General features: G+C 44.2%; 2 protein-coding genes across 11 annotated transcripts in view; both read left to right on the forward strand.

Moving 5' to 3' along the window:
* PCGF5 (polycomb group ring finger 5) overlaps positions 1 to 5240 on the forward strand; it is a 149280-nt gene extending 144040 nt beyond the window's left edge. For 5 of the 7 annotated variants that reach the window (XM_078853832.1, XM_073353828.2, XM_078853831.1 and 2 more), the window contains one exon: positions 4247 to 5240. Coding sequence is in view for 2 of the 7 variants with exons in the window: in XM_073353829.2 (XP_073209930.1) it covers positions 4252 to 4283 (32 nt within the window). In the remaining 5 variants the exon portion in view is untranslated. The remainder of the gene's footprint in view (positions 1 to 4246) is intronic. The other 2 variants (XM_073353829.2, XM_073353831.2) reach the window with 1 other exon arrangement.
* Positions 5241 to 8731: 3491 nt separating this feature from the next.
* HECTD2 (HECT domain E3 ubiquitin protein ligase 2) overlaps positions 8732 to 22044 on the forward strand; it is a 74558-nt gene continuing 61245 nt past the window's right edge. For 2 of the 4 annotated variants that reach the window (XM_073353822.2, XM_073353823.2), the window contains exons 1-2: positions 8732 to 8964; positions 21452 to 21581. In XM_073353822.2, coding sequence (XP_073209923.2) covers positions 8761 to 8964; positions 21452 to 21581 — 334 coding nt within the window. In that variant the 5' untranslated portion in view covers positions 8732 to 8760. Of the gene's footprint in view, positions 8965 to 14580; positions 14729 to 15263; positions 15344 to 21451; positions 21582 to 22044 lie in introns of all 4 variants that reach the window. The other 2 variants (XM_073353824.2, XM_073353825.2) reach the window with 2 other exon arrangements.

A 22044-nucleotide genomic window follows, 5' to 3' on the forward strand; every position in this document is an offset into this window, starting at 1 on the left:
GGGCAGTCAGGGGACAGGGAGCAGTTGGATGGGGTGGAGGTTCTCAGGGTGGGCGGTCAGGGGACGAGGAACGGGGGGGTTGGATAGGGCGTGGGAGTCCCAGGGGGCCTGTCAGGGAAAAGGGAGGATAGGGGTTAGGGGGCAGTCAGGGAACAGGGAGTGGGGGAGGTGGATAGGGGGTGGGGTCGCGGGGGGAGCGGTTTGGGGTGGGGGGTCCTTGGAGGGGGCGGTCAGGGGACAAGGAGCAGGGGGGGGTTGGATGGGTCGGAGGTTCTGAGGGGGGCAGTCAGGGAGCAGGAAGTGGGAGGGGGCGGATGGGGGCAGGGGCTGTTTGGGGAGGCACAGCCTTCCCTACCCGGCCCTCCATACAGTTTCGCACCCTGATGTGGCCCTTAGGCCAAAAAGTTTGCCCACCCCTGATCTAGTCCAACCAGTGTGTCCTGTGTCATGAAGATGAATTCACATTTTCTCATAGTGTAGCATTGCCAGCAACTATGCAAAGGCTGTGGAATAGTTACTAACACACTTCCAGTTTGTTGGTTAAATGGACTGAAGATGAGAAAGTGCCTGCCAAAAGGCAATATTATGTTCTCATTTGGCAATTAAACATTGTATGTATAATTGGGGTTATGTTTCCCAATGTGCATTACTTTGCATTTATCTACATTGAATTTCATCGACCATTTTGTTGCCAAGTCACCCACTTTTGTGAGATCCCTTTGTGACACTTTGTCGTCAGTTTTGAACAGAACTATCTTGAGTAATTTTGTTTCCTTTGAAAACTTTTCTCCCTCACTGTTTACCCCTTTTTTTCTAGATCATTTATGAATATGTTGAACAATATTGGTCCCAGTACAGACCCCTGAGGGACACCACTATTTATCTCTCTCCATTCTGAAAACTGACCATTTATTCCTATCTATTGTTTCCTATCTTTTAACCGGTTACTAATCCATTACAATATCTTCCCTCTTATCCCATGACTCCTTACTTTGCTTAAAAGCCTTTGGTGATGGACCTTGTCAAGGCTTTCTGAAAGTCCAAGTATACTATATCCACTGAATCACCCTTGTCCACAAGTTTGTTGACACCCTCAAAGAATTCTAATAGATTGGTGACGCATGATTTCCCATTACAAAAGCAATGTTGATTCTTACCCAACATATTATGTCCTCTGTGAGTCTGATAATTCTGTTCTTTACTATAGTTTCAACAAGTTTGCCTGGTACTTTACGTAGGCTTACTGGCTTGTAAATGCCAGGGTCACCTCTGAACTCTTTTTTAAAAATCGGCATTACATTGGCTATCCTTCAGTCACCTTCTACAGAAGCTGATTTAAACGATAGATTACGTGCCAGTTAGTAGTGCTGCAATTTCATATTTGAATTCCTTCAGAATTCTTGGATGAATACCATCTGGTCCTGATGACTTATTACTGTTTAATTTATCAATTTGTTCTATAACCTCCTCTATTGACCCCTCAATCTCGAAAAATTCCTCAGATATGTCACTTAAAAAGAATGGTTCAGGTGTGGAAACCTCCCTCTGCCGTGAAGACAGAGGCAAAGAATTCATTTAGTTTCTCCACAACAGCCTTGCCTTCCTTGATTGCTCCTTTAGCACCTCAGTTGTCCAGTGGCCCCACTGATTGTTTGGCAGACTTCCTGCTTCTGATGTACTTAAACATTTTTTTTTTGCTGTTAGTTTTTGTGTCCTTTGCTAATTGCTCTTCAAATTCTTTTTTGGCCTGTCTAATTATATTTTACACTTTATTTGCCAGAGTTTATGTTCCTTTCTATTTTTCTCTGTAGGATTTGACTTCCAATTCTTAAAAGATGTCTTTTTGTCTCTAACCTCCTCTTTTACTCTGTTGTTTAGCCATGGTGGCCTTTTTTTTGTCCTCTTACTGGTTTTTTTTTTTATTTGGGATATGCAGGTAGTTTGAGACTCTATTATGGAGTTTTTAAATCGTTTCCATGCAGCTTGCAGGCATTTCACTCTTCTGACTGTTCCTTTTAATTTCTATTTAACTATCCACCTCATTTTTCTGTAGTTCCCTTTTTTGAAGTTAAATGCTATTGTAATGGGTTTCTATAGTAGGTTCCCTCAATACAAGGGTGTTAAATTTAATTACATTATGATTGTTATTACCAAGTGGTTCAGTTATATTGATCTCTTGGACCAGATCCTGTGCGACTCTTAGGACTAAATCAATAATTGCATCTCCCGTTGGGTTTCCAGAACTAGCTGCTCCAAAAATCAGTCATTAATGGTGTCTAGAAATGTTATCTCTCCATCCCATCCTGAGGTGACATGTTACCTAATCAATATGGAGATAGCTGAAATTCCCCCATCATCAATGGATTTTCTGTTTTTGTAGCCTCTCTAATCTCCCTGAGCATTTAATAGTCACCATCACCATCCTGGTCAGGTGGTCAGCAGTATATTCCTACTGCTATATTCTTCTTGTTCAATCCTGGAAATTCCCTTGAGATTTTACTCTATTTGATTGTATGCTTTATTTCACATATAATGCCACTCTCCCACCAGCATGACCAACTGTCATTCCTATATATTTTATACTCTGATAGTACCATTGGTTATCATCGCTTCACCAAGTTTCTGTGATGCCTATTATATCAATATCCTCATTTAATACCAGGTACTCAAGTTCACCAACCTTAGTATTTAGACTTCTTGCATTTGTAAACAAGCACTTATAAAATTTGTCAATATTTTGTTGTCTGGCTTCATGTGATGTAACTGAATCAGACTCTCTTTCATTTGACTGTTTCTCTTCAGTTCCTGTACTTTGTAACTTCTATCCTGTCCTCTTTATTAGGATATAGAGTATCCCCTTTAAAAATTCCTTACCTAATGGATGTGTCGTCAGAACCATGTGCTTCACACGTGTTGGCTTTCCCCTTTCTCTTACTTTAAAAACTTCTCTAAGACTTTTTAAATTTTACCTGCCAGTAATCTGGTTCCGTTTTGGTTTAGGTGGCGCCTTCCTCTTTTCCCAAAATGTTCCCCAGTTCCTAATAAACCTAAATCCCTCCTCCAAACACCATTGTCTCCTCCACACAGTGAGACACTGCAGTTCTGCCTGTCTAACTGGCCCTGTGCTTGGAGATAGTTGCATTTCAGAAAATGCTACCATGGATGTCCTGGACTTTAATCTCTTACCTAGCAACCTAAATTTGGCATCCAGAACCTCTCTCCTACCTTTTCCTTTGTCATTGGTTCCTACAGCTTCCATGACCACCATCTCTTCCCCAACAATGCACATAAGCCTTGGTAGACGTTTCAAGAGGTCTGCAATCTTTGCACCCTTCAGGCAATTCACTATGCAGGTCTCCTGGTCATCACAAATCCAACTATCTATATTTCTAATGAACGAAACCCCTTTTACTATTACCATCTCTCTTCCTAACAGCAGTGGTCCCCTCCCTTGGAGAGGTGTCGTCAGTGTGAGAGGATACCAGGAAATCATCTGGAAGGAGGGTCCCAACTATGGGATCATTTCCCTCACTCCAAATTCTCCTTCCCCAAGACTTTCACACTCCTCAACAGCACAGAGGCTGTCATATGGGGGATGGGACTGTGCTGTGTCCTGAAAGTCTTATCTATGTACTTCTCTGTCTCCCTTAGCTTCTCCAGGTCAGCCACTCTGGTCTCAAGAGCCCAAACTCTTGTCTCAGAGGGCCATGAACTGCCTGGACCGAATGCACACATACACCAACCATACATGCTGCATTCAGTGCAATAAATTGGATAGCCCCCATTCTGCTGCTGGACTTCTGCCTGTCTTATTTTTACTTTTTTGTTTGTTCTTTATGTGTATGTGTGTTTTTCTTTTACATGTGACTGTAAGTTTTGAGAAACAACACTCTAAAGAAAAATTGCAATTCCCGCTAACTATATAATACCGAATAATAACAAGCAGGAGTAAGACTGAGTTTGTATTAGTGGTATTGTATCAACATTTTTCTTTGAGGTCCCATAAGTTTGTGAAGGATTTAAGATCCTGCTTTTTAAAAAAATAAGTTTCTAACTCTCCCCTGCATCTTGCTCTGGGATTTTATTTTTTATCTATTAGTCTGTGGCTAATGGGTGTCTGGTCTAAATTTGAATTCCTCCTCCGCCTCTGGCTGCTGACAGAAAGAAGTTACTCTCTGTGTTAATTTTGATATAATAAATGGGCCTAGAGCATCAAACATCTCCCTCTTTTGTCTCCTGTCTCCACAATAGCTGCCAGACTGTTGAGGAGGTTGTCCTACTAGATCCCTTCCCATCAACAAAGAAAGTAACAGAACGCCACTAGCCATCACCTTCAGCCCCCAACTAAAACCTCTCCAGCGCACAATCAAGGATCTACAACCTATACTGAAGGACGATCCCTCACTCTCACAGATCTTGGGAGACAGGCCAGTCCTTGCTTACAGACAGCCCCCCAACCTGAAGCAAATACTCACCAGCAACTACACACCACACAACAAAAACACTACCCCAGGAACCTATCCTTGCAACAAAGCTCGTTGCCAACTGTGCCCACATATCTATTCAGGGGACACCATCACAGGACCTAATCACATCAGCCACACTATCAGAGGCTCCTTCACCTGCACATCTACCAATGTGATATATGCCATCACGTGCCAGCAATGCCCCTGTGCCACGTACATTGGCCAAACCGGACAGTCTCTACGTAAAAGAATAAATGGACACAAATCAGATGTCAAGAAGTAGAAAATTCAAAAACCAGTCAGAGAACACTTCAATCTCCCTGGTCCCTTGATTACAGACCTAAAAGTCACAATATTACAACAAAAAAACTTCAAAAACAGACTCCAATGAGAGAGAGTTGAATTGGAATTAATTTGCATACTGGACACTATTAAATTAGGCTTGAATAAAGACTGGGAGTGGATGGGTCATTACATAAAGTAAAACTATTTCCCCATGCTTATTTCTCCCCCTCCCTCCACCACTGTTACTCACACCTTCTTATCAACTGTTGGAAATGGGCCATCCTGATTATCACTACAAACGTTTTTTTTCTCCTGCTGATAATAACTCACCTTAATTGATCACTCTTGTTATAGTGTGTATGGCAACACCCATTTTTTCATGTTCTCTGTGTGTGTGTATATCTTCCTACTGTATTTTCCATGCATGCATCCAATGAAGTGGGTTTTAGCTCACGAAAGCTTATGCTCAAATAAATTTGTTAGTCTCTAAGGTGCCGCAAGTCCTCCTCATTCTTCCCAACACTGTGACTGTCTCCAGAACTACAGGGACTGCTACTCTGTCCCTGTCTGCAGGAAGACCTAGCCTCTGTCTGCCTCTGCTGCTGTTCATAGTTTCCCCAACCAGTCGCAAAGTGAACTTGACAGTTTCACAGATACCCTTAATCAATATGAATGAAACTGACCAGTCTCATCAACTTCAAGCTGCTAGAAAACCTATGTGCAACTGTAGCTGTCAGAGAACAGTGCATTGTTCACATTTGGAGTGGAAGCTCTACAACCACAAGGGCTAGAACTTTTCTCCTTAAATGAAAGCTTAAATATGACAGAAATTGATGACTTAGCTCCCTGAAACCCTCCTCCCAATTTTTTAAAAACTATCCTATGGGGCTCTTTATAATAAAACTAGTGCTTTATGTTAGTTTCAGTATAATCAGCCATCTGTCCGACCTCTCTGCACCTGACAGTCCATAGTTCCATTCCAAGTTCCCACCCCAAAACTGAACCTGAGATAGCTGTGTTGATGATGGGCTCTGGGCACCTCTCTATTGAACTGTGGTGAGTTTTAGAATGCCACTGAATCTGTGGTGCTCCAAATCCTGGTCTTGTGTTTTCTGGACCATGCAAGAATCAGTGATGTAGTGCAATGGCAGTGTGGGCCTAGAACATAAATAAGCAGGCTCCACGTTAAAACTGAAAAGCATGTGGTGGGGTCACTCTAGGCAGTAGGAGGTTTTAGGCTTCAGAGCCTGGTACAGCTGGTTAACAAGGAAAAGAGGGGGAAAGAATTAGGTACTTTGTTTGAAGTGACACGTGCTCCCAGTTTCCAAACCATCCAATCTTCATTTGACAATATTAAGAACTATGTCCTGGTTTTTAGTTTTTAAAAAAATGCTGTCTATTCTGATGGGAAAAGAGAAGCTGGCAATCATGCAGCAGCTATTTGGTAACACATTTTAGATTGATTGATAAGGAAATATTATTGAGTCACCTGGAAATAAATTAATAGGCTGGGGAGAATGTATGGAAATTGGGGACAAACCTACCCTCCCCACTGTTTATTGTGCTCAGAAAATTAAAATATTGTAGCAAGCCAAAACAGAGTCAATTATGGACACCTCTCTCCCTCCATTCTACCTTATTCATTTACCTAACTGTTTTATACTGCCACCCATCACCACAGTATCTAAGTAGCTTCCATGAAAAATCAATCTCAATAGTGAAGTCTCCAGTGGACTTCCTCATCTGTGGTACTTTCCCCTTTTCAGCATAAAAACTCTGCATGGTTAGGGTTTGTTTAGATTTTATTTATTTCCCCTTTTCTTGGTGGGTTCGTCAGGATTTATTGGGTATAAGAGGGTGCATCCATGTTGTATCACTTTTAAGGTGGACAGGGTTTTTGGAAAAGGAGGAAAGCTTTGCACTATTTCCTGAAGATGGTCATTTAGGGTTGCCAGGTATCCACTTTTTGACCGGAACATCAGGTCGAAAAGGGACCCTGGCAGCTCCAGTCAGCATCGCTGACCAAGCGGTTGAAAGTCAGGTTGGCGGCGCAGGCAGGCTCCCTACCCGTTCCACGTGACTCCTGGGAAGTTGCCAGCATCTCCTTCTGGCTCCTAGGCGGAGGGACGGCCAGGGGGGCTTTGTGTGTTGTGCCCCTGCCGCCAGCTCAGCAGCTCCCACTAGCCAGGAACCATGACTGAGGGGACAGCGCCTGCAGGGCTCAGAGCCATGTAATCACGCCTCTGCCTAGGAGCCGGAGAGAGACATTGCTGCTTCTCAGGAGGCACCTGAGGTAAGCGTCGCCCTGAGCCCACACCCCCTCCTGTGCTTCAACCCCTGAGCCCCCTCCTGCACCCCAAACCCTGGCACCACCCCAGAGCCCTCACCCCACACACACACCCCCCAGCTCCTTGCCTGGAGCCCTCTCCTGCACCCCAAACTCATCTCTGGCTGGCCCCACCCTAGAGTCCACACCCCAAGCTGGAGCCTTCACACCTTCCTGCACCTCAACCCCCAGTCTCCTCCTGCACACCAAACCCCTCATCTCCAGCCCCACCCAGAGCCCGCAGCTGGGGCCTTCACCCCTCTCACACCCCAACGCCAGCCTGGTGAAAGTGAGCAAGGGTGAGGGAGAGCGAGCAACAGAGGGAGGGGAGTGGAGTGAGTGGGGATGTTGGCCTCAGAGAAGGGGTGGGGCAAGGGTGTTGGGTTTTCTTCAGATAGAAAGTTGGCAATCCGATGGTTATTGGTGAGGGCTCTGGCTTCACCTGTCTCCCTGGGAAGTTCGTTGCCTAGCCCCATGCCGCTGATGGGGCATGCCTTGTCCCCAGCCCTCATACGCTTCAGCGTGGGCTTTGTGAGCTGCAGTCCCCGAAGGGCAGCTATCGCGGTGGTTCGTGGCCGGAAACTGACTGGGGTTTGATCCCCAAATTGCTTTGGAATGCGGGGGAGACTCCCTCGATGGGGGGAGAATTAACCTCCATCTGGGCAAACGCGGGTGCGACAGAGGAAAGGCTGGTTTGATTATGGGGGCGGAGGAGAAACCCCCTCTCCGGGGAGAACGAGGGATTCCGCGGCCTTGTGAGGAAGGGTAAAGGGAGGGATTCTCTGTCTGCGGGGAGGGGCACACGGCTGGGGAGAGACCGACGAGGCTCCCTCCCGAGTCAGAGCGCTCTGCTGACAGGGTGCTGCTGAGGGAGAGACCCCCTCGCAGGCCCCGCCCGGGCGGGGGAGGGTGTTGCAGAGTCCCTGGGCGGGCTGGACGCCCATGACGTAAGGTGTTGGTTCCCCCTCTGCCCCGGAGCGCTCGAGCCTGCGGCTGCGCAGAACAAACGGGCAGTCCCTGCAACGTGACCGGGGCACCGCGGCATTTCTTACACTGCGGCGTTTCCGTAGCCGTGTCCTCCGCTGCCTCCACGCCGCGCTCGTGTGTCGCCAAGCGCGTTTCTATGAGCAGCCCGTAAACAACATGGCAGCTGTGCCGGCTCCTTGTCCAGTTCTTGGGCTGTAGGCGGCTGTGAGGGGCGCGGGCAGCCGCGGCCGCCCGGAGCGCTAAGGGCAGCGGGCAGGGTTCCGAGAGCGGGGAGCGCGACAGGTCTGGCCGCGGGCTTCCAGTGCGGGCGGCAGGGCCGCGCTCCCCGCGCCGAGCCGTGCGGGGGTGTGTGTGTGCCCGCGAGTAGCGCCCGCTGCGGCACCGCGGCTTGTGCCCGCAGTGCGCTGGGCGCTCTGGGCAGGGGTCCTTAGGGGAGCTGGCTGGGGGGGCTTGGAGGTGACTGGTTCTCTTCCCTGGGGTGTTGAGTGGTTTTGGGGAGGCGGTGGGTGTTTGGGGGCGACCCGGTTGGAGCAGGTGATCTAGGGGCTGGTGTCTGTGGGCGCGTGTGGGGAGGCCGTGGGTTGCTGGGGTGATGAGTTTGGGGGTGTGATTGGGGTGTAGGGGCTACTGGGGCGGGGGTTAGGGGGGCGGGGGAGTTGTCGCAGACCCGGTGCGTGTTGGCTGGGCGAAGTAGCGATGTCACTGCAGACCCCGCCGGCTGCCACAGCCGGCTCAGATCTCCCCGCAGTTACCGAGAAAGGGTCCTTTCTGGGTTACAAAATGGGCGAGGACAGTTTTGTTCCCCCTTCAGTGGAGGAGGAGGAAGAGGAAGACGGGGAGAAAGAAAAGGAGAAAGAGAAATTGCCTCCTATCCTGACTGCATCTAATACTGCTGCTGGGGTATGTGGAGAGCAAGTGCCTTTTCCTGTTGCCATAAGGCTCTTGACACAGATGCTTTGTGAATCATTATGAAGGGGATTGCGTGACCTGTCACTTTTCGTTAAAGAGCATAACTCAGATTTAATCCAATTTTTTTAGAAGGGCTTTAAAACCAGAAAGCAAAATGATTAATTTTTTAAAGTTTTTTTTTTTAATTTTACTTTATTTTATTCTTAGTAGATAGACATTTTTTCTTTTTTATTTTACTTGCTTTGGGGTGTTTTAAGTTTTTGTTTTTTAGAAAGTGTACCAATAATCAGTGATGTAGCTGTGAATTTTAAATTTGCATGTGCTTGTTTGTTTTATAGTGACGCTTCCATTTTTTGTTGGACGTGAGTGAGGTCTTTGTAATATACTTATAGTAAATTTACCATCTTGAAAGTAATGTAATGCTAATTATTTTCAATCCATTACATTGTCTGCAGTATTTAAAGAATTTATTTAGAAGATTCTCTTATGTTCTTCAGTCTGCTTAAACAAAGATGACAAAATATTTTTGGTGATAAAATTACTGCTGTATGGGTTAACGTAGACCACTTTATAAATATGTGAAACAAAAATGGCCATATTGGGTGAGAACAATGGTCCATCTAGCCCAGTATCCTGTCGTCTGACAGTGGCCAGTGCCAGATGCTTCAGAACAGGGCAATTTTTATCAAGTGATTCATCCGCTGTCATCCAGTCTCAGGTTTTGGGGTTGTGTCCCTGACCATATGGGCTAATAACTTCATGGAGGATAGGTTCATCAATGGCTGTCTAATAAAATTGAGGATGAAGAAAGATACTTACATTGAAAAAATTCCATTTCATAAACCTTATTATTTTAGTGAAATCTCCATACTTGTTGGAATTTTAAAATTTATTTCTGATGAATATATAACATTTCCCACCATGTAACCTTGATTTCCTGGCTATAATCTGCCATTTAACTAGCTCAAGTAACCGTGGGGACTATTTTCATAGAATAAAGGAGCAAACAATAATTTCACTAATCCTCTAGTGTCAGAATTCTGAGGCCTTTTAGTTGAGTAGATTTAAATGACTGAATTATTAGAACTCATCATTTTACACAATTTAATTTTTAAATTGAGTGACTGCAATGTTTATGACACTGACAGTCTGCCTTCACTCTCTGGTCTTTAATACTACGTAAACTTCTCTGCACAATTCTGCCAGTGCACCTTGGTCTTTGTGTACAACCAAATTCACGGCCTCTGGTTTATTAAAAAGATTGTCAACTTTGTGAATCACTAATTTGCACAAATATGGACTTGGATAAGATCCCTAGTTTTATTTGTACTTGTGAACTCAAGTCAGAATTAGTAGGAGATAATCAGAGGCACAAATGCCAGTGCTAACTCCTGTTGAAAGTCAGTTGGAGTCAGACACCCAACTGGCACTTGGCCTGAACACATGAAAAGAAAGACAGAGAGCAAGGAGTGTGGCTTAGGTGAGGCCACAGCTTTATTATTTAACTCATCTGGGATCAAATTGTTACAGTGCAAGTCATGATTCCTTAAGTTACTTCTACCTGTTGGAAGGCTGCCATCAGCTCCCCACCCCTCCACAGCTAGTCTCTGCTTGTTGCGAGGATCCCCACCACCTTCCCTTCATATGAAGGTTATGGGGCTGAGGAAAGGGAGTTGTCTCCTTGCTCTACCAGATGTTACCTGCCCCAGCCCATTTACCTAGTTTCTTTACATTCATTTCCATTTCATCAAGGAACTGGTCCTCTTCTGGAATGATTACCTGTATTGGATGCCAGCCTTAAGGAGACATCAGCAATTAGCTTGGCTGACTGCCCACACACCTGAAGCTGAGTTCCCAAATAGCTAACAGTTCCTTCCCCAGTGGCCAAGAAGGAGAGCAGATGTATCCCATTACCTGAATAATTCAGGTACCAAATGTATTTTGGGTGGATAATTACCAATCCTCCCAGATCCTATCTAGATGCTTCATATGACTACTGGCTTTGTCAAGCTGTACAGGAAGCTTTTCAGACAAGTCTATAGTCACACCTTGGGCAAATGTTGTGAATCTGTCCTACATCTCTTTGGGCTCCGATTAGTAAATCAATCCGCTAATGAAATCCCAAATTGTTTTCACCCAAGAGTACTAGAATCATTTTAGGTGGCTGTTTCCTCACTGCCGAAGAGTATAAGAGGATCATAAGTTGGTTCCAGAGCATGTCCCTCTTGCCATGCCAACTCAGATTCATCTCTCCACCAAGACCCACCTGTGAACCTCCTGGGCAACTGTGCTTGCTGCTTGCACAGATCCAAACATAGACTCTCATGACCCATTTCCCAGCTCTCTGTAGAGCACTCCGGCATTCATACTAACTCAGCTGCCTCACCACTGATGCTCAGCCGCATACTTCGTGGAGGAACCGGCTACCTGCCTGTGTGCCACACGTGCAATCTTATCTCTAAACATCTAGTCACTAACTCCTGTGACCCAGTCATGGGATCCTGAAGGTTTAGCGCACAAATCACTGAATTATCCTCCCAATAGGAACCTCCATACTTTCATATGCATTTGGATGTCACCAAGTATAGGCATAATCTCTTAGGTTCCTATTCCTAAATTGTGCTGTGGATTAGAGCTTGGCAAATAGTTTTTTTTTCAGTTTTGCCAACAAACCAAAAAATAAACTAAATTATTGTTTTTGTCCTGAAAATGTTCTGAATTTGTCAGCAGATCATGTGGGTCACCTTCAGAAAAGCACGTGTCTAGCCATTCCTCTTATAACCTTTTAGCTTAGTGTTTAGGGCTCTTATGTGGAACGTGGGAGACCCAGGTTTGAATCCCTACTCTGGAGCAGGGACTTGAATTCTGATCTCCTATGTGAATACCCTAACCCAGGGGTGGGTGCGCATCCGGCCTTCAGATGTTTTAATCCAGCCCTCGAGCGCCTGCCGGGGAGTAGGGTAGGGGGCTTGCTCTGCGCAGCTCCTGGAAGCAGCGGCATGTCCCTGCTCCGGCTCCTACACGTAGGGGCAGCCAGGGGGCTCCTCATGCTGCCCCTGCCCCAAACACTGCCCCCGCAGCTCCCACTGGCCAGCAGACAGGGCCAATAGGAGCTGCAGGGGCAGCGCCTGTGGATGGGGCAGCGTGCAGAGCCACCTGGCCGTGCCTCCGTGTAGGAGCCAGAGCGGGGACATGCCACTGCTTCTGGAAGTTGCTTGACTTAAGCGCCGCCCGGAGCCTTCACCCCTGACCCCCTCCTGCACCCCAATCCCTTGCCCCAGCCCTGATCCCCCTTCCACCCTCAGTCCCACCCTCCTGCACCTGACAGTCCACACTCCTAGCCGGAGCCCTTGTCCCCACACCTTGTCCCCACACCTGCCCCAGGCCGGGTCCCCCTTCCGCACCCTTAACTAATTTCTGGCCCTACCCCAGAGCCTGCACCCCCAGCTGGAGCCCTCATCCCCTCCCACACCCCAACCCCCAATTTCATGAGTATTCATGGCCCACCATACAATTTCCATACCCAGATGTGGTCCTCAGGTCAAAAAGTTTGCCCACCCCTGCCCTAACCCCTATGCCATAGGCCAGTGATATTAAGACCTCACTGGTTCAGGAGCCAAATTAGCAATCAGCATTACCCAAAAGAGCCACAGTAGTGTGAATTCATTGTTTCATTTACTATAGTACTATATATTCATATTAAAACAGTATGATGGGACAATATTTGATTTATTGATTAATTCACAGCAAAATGGCTGACCAAGTAATATTATTTTATCAACTACAATTATTTTATCAATTGTTTAATAACTTAGTAAAAGCATCCTGATTGGTTAATAATTAAATCACACATTGTTTTAATATCATGTGCTGCAGAGAGCCACAGGAGACACATTAAAGAATCACTTGCGGCTCAGGAGCCTCAGTTTTAGTATCATTCCTATGGCTATTGTGCTCTTAATCTCTCCTGTTAAAAGCTGTTTCACTTTATATAAATACGTAACTATTCATTGGGCCAGAAAGCGAATCAGAACAACTTTATAGCTTATTGATTAAGGTGCTCACCTGCGAGATAGATGTGGATTCATCCAAAACGGCATTTACAAAGAATAAACAATTCATCCATAAAAATTTGCCCAGCTCTGCTTTTGATGTAACCAATCCAGTGCTGAAGGAATGGGATCCTACTTTATCAGTGGGAACATCAATGACATGCGCTTTGACATTGCCATAAACTGACAATCCTTTCCCAAGGTAACTCCTCTGTGAAGAAAGAGTGGCACCTTCATTAATGCTTTGATTGTGCAAATCTCAGCTTCCCCACACTCTTGAAATATTATATTTCACTTTGCCATCCTTTAATTGATTTTTGACACTTTGAAATTTGTTGTGTGAGACCCATCAGTTTGCTTCCCTCCTTCTTCCCTTTGCAGATCTCTAAATTCTGAAGACCTATCTAGATCCTTCCTTGCTGAATCCCTTAATAGCCCTGATCGAGAAATAAGTAACTTCCTCCACATCCTCAATGTACACCTGAATATTGAAGCTTTAAGTTGCACTAAGACAAAATGGTCAATCAAGAACTAAGCAGCCAGAGGTCTAGCTGCACCAGAATAGCTTCCTTATTGGCTGCCAGCACCAACTCTCAAGTTCCATCTCCCTCATACTCTGAGTAACTCGAATGGCCAGTTACTAGTGTGGACTTCTTCCTGAATCACCTCTCTAGTCCCTGACTTCATTCTTGCAAGGAGTCTCTGCGACTGGAGGGAGAGAAAAAAGAAAAGGAGTACTTGTGGCACCTTAGACACTGACAAATTTATTTGAGCATAAGCTTTCATGAGCTACAGCTCACTTCATCGGATGCATACAGTGGAGCTCTGTAGGGTTATGCTCCCATCCTCCCGGATATCCAATGAGCACTGCTTGCCCAGGTGAAGATCCCAGAACGGATGCCCCCCAGTACATTCTAATCAACTTCCAGGTCCAACTGTCATCCATCCTCCCTTCATGGAAATCCTATTGCACTGACTAGGGGATTTTCCAACACTCAAAACCTCCATCTCTTTCTTTTCCCTAAATAAATAAGTTCTGGCCATAACTGAGGAAATAGCCAGCTGCTAAGTGCAAAATATCCATCCCAAGGGCACCACCCAAGGTGGAAGTTGAAGATGACCAGGCTTGTAGTTCACGCAAACTAATCTTCTTGGATGCCCCAGTCCTTCATAGCCAACTCCTACAATCCTTGTAGTTTATTAACAGCGAGTAAAGATATCTTCCTGTCTCTGATGCAGACTCCAGACAAGCCAGCCAGAGGCTCACTGTGATTTCTTTGCTGGTATTATTCAGCGGGCTTGTATCCTCTCTTGAATCCACACTTGCTGCACATAAAAGAGTATCCAAGTGACTACCACCTGCAAAGTTGGTCTTAACCAAACTGTAACATCTGTACTTCAATTACCCAATGTCAGGTCAGGAAAGGTTTCTTGTTGCCACCCCTGACCCCAAGCTGTGGCATGCTCTCTCTTGCAGGTATGTCCCTATTCTTGGGCTCTGTGTTTGTTTATATGTATAAACCCTCTCTGGGCTAATCTTATGCTTCTTCCCCAGGGACAGCTTCCTCTCTCTGCCCCACCTCCATGTGGACTGCAAGTCAGGGTCCCTTGACTGAAGTGTCCCCCAATATCCATAGTCACACTCTGTAAAGGGTCTTCTGTTATAAGCACGGCTACTGCATATATACTTTTCCCACCCTCAGGTAGGTATCCTATATTGTGCAGTACTCCTTAAGAGCCTCAGTTTCCCCTTTCAGCTGAGATCTTTGTCACAGCAACACTGAGCTGTGCCTCGATTTTGGCTAGGATTGTAGCCGCAGCAACACTCAGCTGTGTCTGTTCCATTGTTTTGGCTACCTCACCACTGTGCATGCTCTCACGCTGCAATGCGGGAGAACCCAGGCAGCCCTTCTACCCCCAGGAGCCATACACTCAGGGAAAGCAGCTGCTGCGCTGAATTGCACCCTCACCACACACATGTGCTCTTGCCCCACTGAGGGGGAGTGCCAGAGGCGAGCCAGCTTCCCTTTCCCCCAAGGGGCTACCCACTCACTATTCTGTGGTGTGGGGAGCCCAGCCACCCTGCTCCTGCTGGGAATCACTCGCCCTTCCTCTTCTGGCTCCAGCAGCTGCTACTGTAGGCTGCCTTTGCGTTGGCCCTTCACCCTGTCCCTTCTTCCCATATGCATGTACTCTCCTGGCTGGCAACCACACCACACACGCTTTTGCTCTTTGCAGAATGAGGGAAGGAAAAGGCACAGCCAGGTAATCAAGGGGGCCCATTCAACCTCCTCTGGCCAAGGAAAAACCAGTGAAAGGCAAGTACACAATACCATCTATAGTTTAAAATCAAAATCATGTTATAGCAGGTGTGAAGTGTATTATGCTGAGGTTAATACTGTCAGAGTGCAGATATTATAACTTAAATCTATATCTGATTTAGTGGAGGTTTTAAGAACAGGTTAGATGAACACCTGTCAGGGATGATCTAGATAATACTTTGTTCTATCTCAGTGCAGGGAACTGGACTAGATGACCTATCTAGGTCTCTTCCAGTCCTACATATCTATGATTCTATTATTCTTATGTAGTTAATTCAAGGAAGATGTCATGTCAATGTGTTGCACAAGTTTTTTAAAAAGTGAATGATTGTTTGTCCTGTTAAAACAGCATAAAACATTACAGTGAGATAGTATAGATATGTCTGCGACTTTCATACTTCATTCAGTTTTGATAGTCTTGTTTATAAAATGGTATAAAGGAGATTTAAATAGATTGATCTACAGCAATAAACCCACTTTAGTAGATGCATAAAGGACTTTTATAAATAATACATTTACTTAACACTCTTTATCTTCAATTACTTAAAACATTAATCATTACAGTAGTCTTGAGTTAGGTATTTACTCATTTTGCATATGGGGAAACTGAGACAGAACAGTTAGATTGTTGAGTCACATAGTGGGAGTTGATTTCAGACCTACTCAGGAGTTCCTGACTCCTAATATTGTGCTTTCATCCACTTCATGCCTTTCTTATATGAAGAGTGACTCAGAAGGCTTGAGTTCTTCATACTAGTAAGAGAAGGTGTAATAAAAGTGTGTTAAAATAATTAACAATATAAAGAAAGTAGGCCATCGAATTCACAACTTTAGTCTTGCTTTCCTAAGAATTGTAGGGGTGGAGAGCAGGTGAAGCTATGAAGTAATGAGGAACTTTACCTCTGTGTACAGTCAAGGGAACGATGTTGGGGATCTCACCACTGATAGGACTTTAAGCAGCAGCTCAGAGATCCAGGCAAAAGGAGTCCTGGTACAAGGCCTGGTCTTCTCCATGGCCCTGGATTTCTCTTTATGTAAGCATGGAGATAAATTTTCAAGCTAAATAGACAAAATTGGTAAGGCTGCTAAGGTCATTGGTTATGAAGCAAGTACTTTATAAGCTGCTTTGATGAAGCTGATGAACCTTGGAAAATTGCTTTGCTGCACCCTAGTGCTCACTAAACCCAGATATCTGGTTCCAGGAGCTTGTATAGTGTGCTGCCAGATCCAATGCACCAAAGAAGTTCTTTTAAACCCAAATTTATTGTTAGTGCATCAAAATCAATGTTACAAAACACAGATCAGATCTTATAAAACACTTGTAAAAGAAAAAGGAAATTCTCAGACCCAACCTTATTAAGTTACAGTGAAGGTTGCAAGTTTGTATAACAACTTAAGAAAAAAAATCCTTATTAGAACATGTAGTTTTACTTAAAAAAAACCCCACCACTGACCTTAACATGCAAGGAATTTTTAAGTTGAAGTTTCCTTGCTTTAAAACAACAACAACAAAAAAACCCAAACACTGTAAATGTGAAAATGCAGTTAACTTATTCCAAACAACATTAACTTTGCTGCTGTATCCCTGTATATATGATCTGTCCAAATTTATATGACAATCTTACAATAGCACACCTGACATCTTCTGCAATGAAATCATACTCCTTCTGCAATACTCCACTAGATTTTTCTTGTACTTGGTATATTGTGTCAGTGTGCTAGACAACCTCTATGTATTTGTACAACTAACCTGGCTATACTGTCGTGTAATTATTCTTTGATGAACCAAACAACTCCTTGGATGTACATCAACCAGTTACTGTACTAGTTATGAAAGTGCAGCAGATCCAACTTCCTGGTCTCAAAGGTTGATGAGAAAAAGTATACCTTGCTGTCTGCTACATTACCATTTTTCTCATGAAAGCTTGTTGTCAGAGGTGTCAGGGCTCAAGGGAAGGCTGTCAGCACATAGGTAGTATATTTCGTAATCCTGAGCTGTGGCACTTAGAATCATTTGGATGAAAGGCTTACATATACATGGCTGTAGCCCTTTGTATTGTGACCCTTCATGGCCATAGGTGAAGTGGAACTACAGAAAGAGGATTCCATCATGACTTATTCTCTTCCCTAAGAAAAATGTTGGGCGCTTAAGAAACTAGTACATGAGTGCATTGATCTGACATGCAGTCAGTTCAGACCTTTGCCATGCATCAGGGCTTCTGCCTTAGGCATGGATATCGATAGTTCTGTCTGGCTGTAGGTGTCCAGATTTCAGCAAGAGAAAGTTTAAGAACTTGCCTTTCACTGAAGAGAATTTGTTTGAGGAGCAGGTGGTGGCCTCTGCAAAGGAAACAAAGGGCACTCTGCAGTCTCTGGGGCCTGTTTCACCTTCACTTTCTTTCTTCAAGGGAGGAAAAGGAAGGGCTCTGCTTCATAAGCAGGTATTCCATTGAGTGCCTTACTCTTGCAGGGAGTTCAGCCTTGATGCCAGAAACTGAAGTGTCCTAAGCCCTCTTTCAGCAAATGTTGTTATTTATAGTACCACAGTTCAAAAAAACCTTGACAAAGGTTCAAGTGTGTTGAGTCCACCTGCCTTTACCAATAGTCTGCCAGGACCTCCTGAGTGGAGGAGGATAGGAAGCATTTTATCTTCAGTGGCGCCTGTTCACCTCAGATATGTGAGTCGTGAGCATTGTTTGGATCTGCAGAATCAGGAAGGGCGAGTGATGCCCAGCAGGAGCAGGGCGGCTGGGCTCCCCACACCACAGAAAGTTGTCAAGATCTGCCTCTCCTTCCCTGTAGTGCGGTACAGTTAGACTCAAAAGGATGCCTTTATTTGCTGCTCACAGGAGCTGGGCTGTCTTCTTCACCTGTCTTAAGTCTAATTTATGCACACTTATATGCACATTGGTAACTGCTTCGGTCTATCATGAATTCCTTGAAGGTAGGCTGTCTGTCTGTCTGTCCTCTTGTCAGATTCATGCAGGGGTTTAACTCAGGGGTTCTCAAACTGGGAGTCGGGACCCCTCAGGGGATCACGAGGCTATTACACGGGGGGTCGCAAGCTGTCAGCCTCCACCCCAAACCCTGCTTTGCCTCCAGCATTTATAATGGTGTTAAATATATAAAAATATGTTCTTAATTTATAAGGGGGGGTGTCTCATTCAGAGGCTTGCTATGTGAAAGGGGTCACCAGTACAAAAATTTGAGAACCACTGGTTTAACTCTTTTGAAACTCTTCATTACTAAGCCAGTGCTATAGTGAGTTAAATGTGATCCTAACAAAGATGATGATAACCCTTTTGAATCACTTAGTTCCAGTGAGCTTAAATTTTGTACATGGAAGTCCATTTTTTTCTGATGGCAGTAAGTGAGCTTTAGACCCTCGTGACTGACTGACCACCTTACAAGTTTTTATAAGAATGAGATTTAGACTTATCCAAGACACTCTCCAAGGAAGTGTCAGTTCCTCATTAGCTCCTTTTCTGTGTTTGATGTTGAAAAGTCCTTGATGGTCTGCTTGGAGCAGATTAATGTCATTAGACTGTTCACTTAACTTTTTGTTTCATTTGATACTAGCATTCTGGGCAATGCTGTTTTCCAGAGGACACTTTCTTGTGGTTCAAAGGGATGTTTCTTGTGGTTCACATTGCTGTTCCCTGGCTAGATTGAAATTGAGAAGGCCCTGAAAAGTGTTATACAGTCAGAGATAAGGCTGCTACCACATCCTGTTTCAGAGATGTTTCCATTGCATTTGTCTACAACGTAGATTCATGGTTCTCTGTTCATAATTGAACTCAAGTTGTCTGGCTTTGTATTCTGCATGCCGCAGGACTTGATTGCAAGGTGGCCACCCCAAAAGAGTTTTTCATTTCAGTGTGTTCCTTATTTTCAGCTGACCAATTCTTACATGTTTTTTCCATCAGGTTGTAGATTTATTCTACAATCTTGTATGTTATACATGATAAGTTTTGAGAGGTATCTTAGTTTTTTGTTTTTAACCTTCAAGATAGAATGAAAGTTTGAATGATAGCCTAGCATGTTGCATGTCAACTTTTCTGTAACCTATTTTTAACACTTCTGGCATGTCAGGGGTTTACAATAGGAAATTGAAATTCGTCAGTCTAGAGGTCCTAGAGATGTCTTGTGCTGTTCTAAATTTGTTCAAATTTGGCTGAGCCATGGAAAATGGCCACTTGTGCAAGTGCAGTAGAAATTTCAAAACCATTTAAAATTTTCCAACTCCTGCCATGCTTCAGTGTGCGATTTTCTGGGCCTTTCTGAGCCCACTGTAGTATTTCAGAATGACTGTGTGTATGTATAGTTTTTCCCAGAACTCTAGCTATATAATTTTTTTATACCTTTTTTTGGTAAGGAATGAGAAAACTTGGGTTTTAAAAAATGGGTGGAATAATGCATTTTCAATATTAATTATTATTATTTATTATTATTTTTAAAATTACAGTTTTGGAGTTCTGCAGATTTATATAAAAGGTTATAATTTAATGTAGAAATGCAAAACAATTCTATATTTGTAGTGGTCAGAGCATTGGCAAGGTTTGTGGGCCAAATTCGTCATTGGATTAGTGTGAGGACCAAATTTATCACTAACAAAAGAGTAAATTCTTGAAGTGAGAAGACCTTGAATCTGCCTATGCCAAATGTGGATTGAGCCTTGAGAGTTCTAATAATCTGCACTCTGCTGCTGACTTCCTGTGTGATCTTGTGCAAACACATAGCTTCTCTGAGCCTCACTTTATTTGTTTGTAAAATAGGAATAATATCACCTTTACACTTCTATGGAATTTTACAAAGTGTTGTTTCTCAAGGGAACTAAAATAATAATCTCCCCCTTCAAACAAGTTGACATAAATAGTCCTTTGCATGTTCCATCATACTGATTCACATAGGCTCTCTGCTAATTTTTAAAGTTTATTTGCATACAACATTGATGGCAATGGTTTATGCAGGTTCCTCACTGGCATCAGATGTTCAAGCAGCTTCTCTTGTTGTCTAACTACAATAGCTAACCTTTTATTTGTAAGCTGAGTGGTAGCCAACATTGAAAACTCAAGTTATTGGTCTTCTGATTGGCCTGTAGATTAACATTACCAGCAGGCAGCCCACAGTTCATGGCCACATGCCTAAGTTCAGGTGCTCAGGGAACCTGCCCAGGGACCTGCTGGGGTAGGGGCGCCCCTCCCTCTGCCTGAACCCAGCCCCGGTCCAGACCTGTTGAGGGAGGGGCGCCTGACCTGTGGCCCCAGCCCTGAGCTGCCACGGTGGGGAGAAGTACCTTCCCACCCCCCACCCAGGTGTTGCTGTGGGAAAAGCAAGCTGGGGGGAGTCCTCTCTCCACGCCATAGCCCTGGAGCACCCTCCTGCACCCCAAACCCCTAATCCCTGACCCCACCCCAGAGCCAGCACCCCCTGCTGGAGCCCTCACAGCCCTTCACCTCAACACTCCACCCCAGCCCTGAGCCCGCTCCCACACTCTAAACCCCTCAGCCCCACTCCTCCCACATGAATTTTCTTACGTGCACCAGTATAAAGGTGTCACACATCTCCTCCATATTGATGGGCACATAACAAAATTCATTCCGCACATGGATGGGGAAAATTAGAGGGAACACTGAAATTGGGAACATTTTTAAATATCAGATTTTTTTTAGGTTTCTGCTCTAAAAACAGTCAGAATACATAAAGGTATTTTGATATAGGAATGTGAGACACACTGTTGGATATGAACTCAGTTACATGCAGAAGAGAAATATGAAGGTAATTATTAATTAGGATACAGTGAGTTAGGATAATACAGTATATTTAAATCATTTTAGTCATATCTGCTACTCCCAATTTATCTGCAGAACTCTTAAGTACATATGGGTTTTAAAACATGAGGAAAATGGGAAGGAATCTTACAGTGGCTTTTGTTACTCAATTTGAAACAAATTTGTTCAAAAATATTTAAGTATTACTCATGGATCTGTTCCTCATTCAAGAGGCATGTTGTTTAAGTGTTCCATAGAATAATTCATGAGTAAAGTTACTTTTGCAATAATAGATATTAGCGCTTTACTATTATTACTGCCTTCCTAATTACAGGGATTGGAAAGAGGAGCCAAAAGCCAATTTTCTACTTTTAGCAATTTTATTTCCACTATCAACCAAAAGAAAGAAGCAGCTGGAAGCAGCAGCTCACCTACACAACTTGTTATACCCAACATCAAAAATGGTAAGAGAATAAAATGCCTTGTTATTTAGTTAAATTATTAAATTATTCTGAGAAATGTTCAATATGCTGCAATCATTAGTTATCTGTATTACCATAGTGCCTTCAAACCTTGACTATGTTGAGTCTAAATTGTGGTAGGCACTGTACAAGCATATGTTAAACAGTCCAATGCTCTGAAGAGCTTACATTCTAAAAGACAAGACCTAACAGGTCTGTGAGACAAACAAGTGGGCTGAGGGATGGAGAACGGAGGACAAAGTAATAGTAATAATCAGAAGGTTTAGTGTAGACTTGCTATATGCACAAATTGCAGAGCCAGTCAGTAGCATGTAATCACAGCTTGCCACCTGCCTATCCATTGTCAGATGGCAGATTTTGTAGACATCATGACTACATGGGTTTTAAAGATGGGTTTTAAAGAGGTACTTGATGGGTTTTAAAGAGGTACTTGATGGGTTTTAAA

Source organism: Lepidochelys kempii, chromosome 7, assembly GCF_965140285.1.
Source record: "Lepidochelys kempii isolate rLepKem1 chromosome 7, rLepKem1.hap1, whole genome shotgun sequence".
Lineage (NCBI taxonomy): Eukaryota > Metazoa > Chordata > Testudines > Cheloniidae > Lepidochelys > Lepidochelys kempii.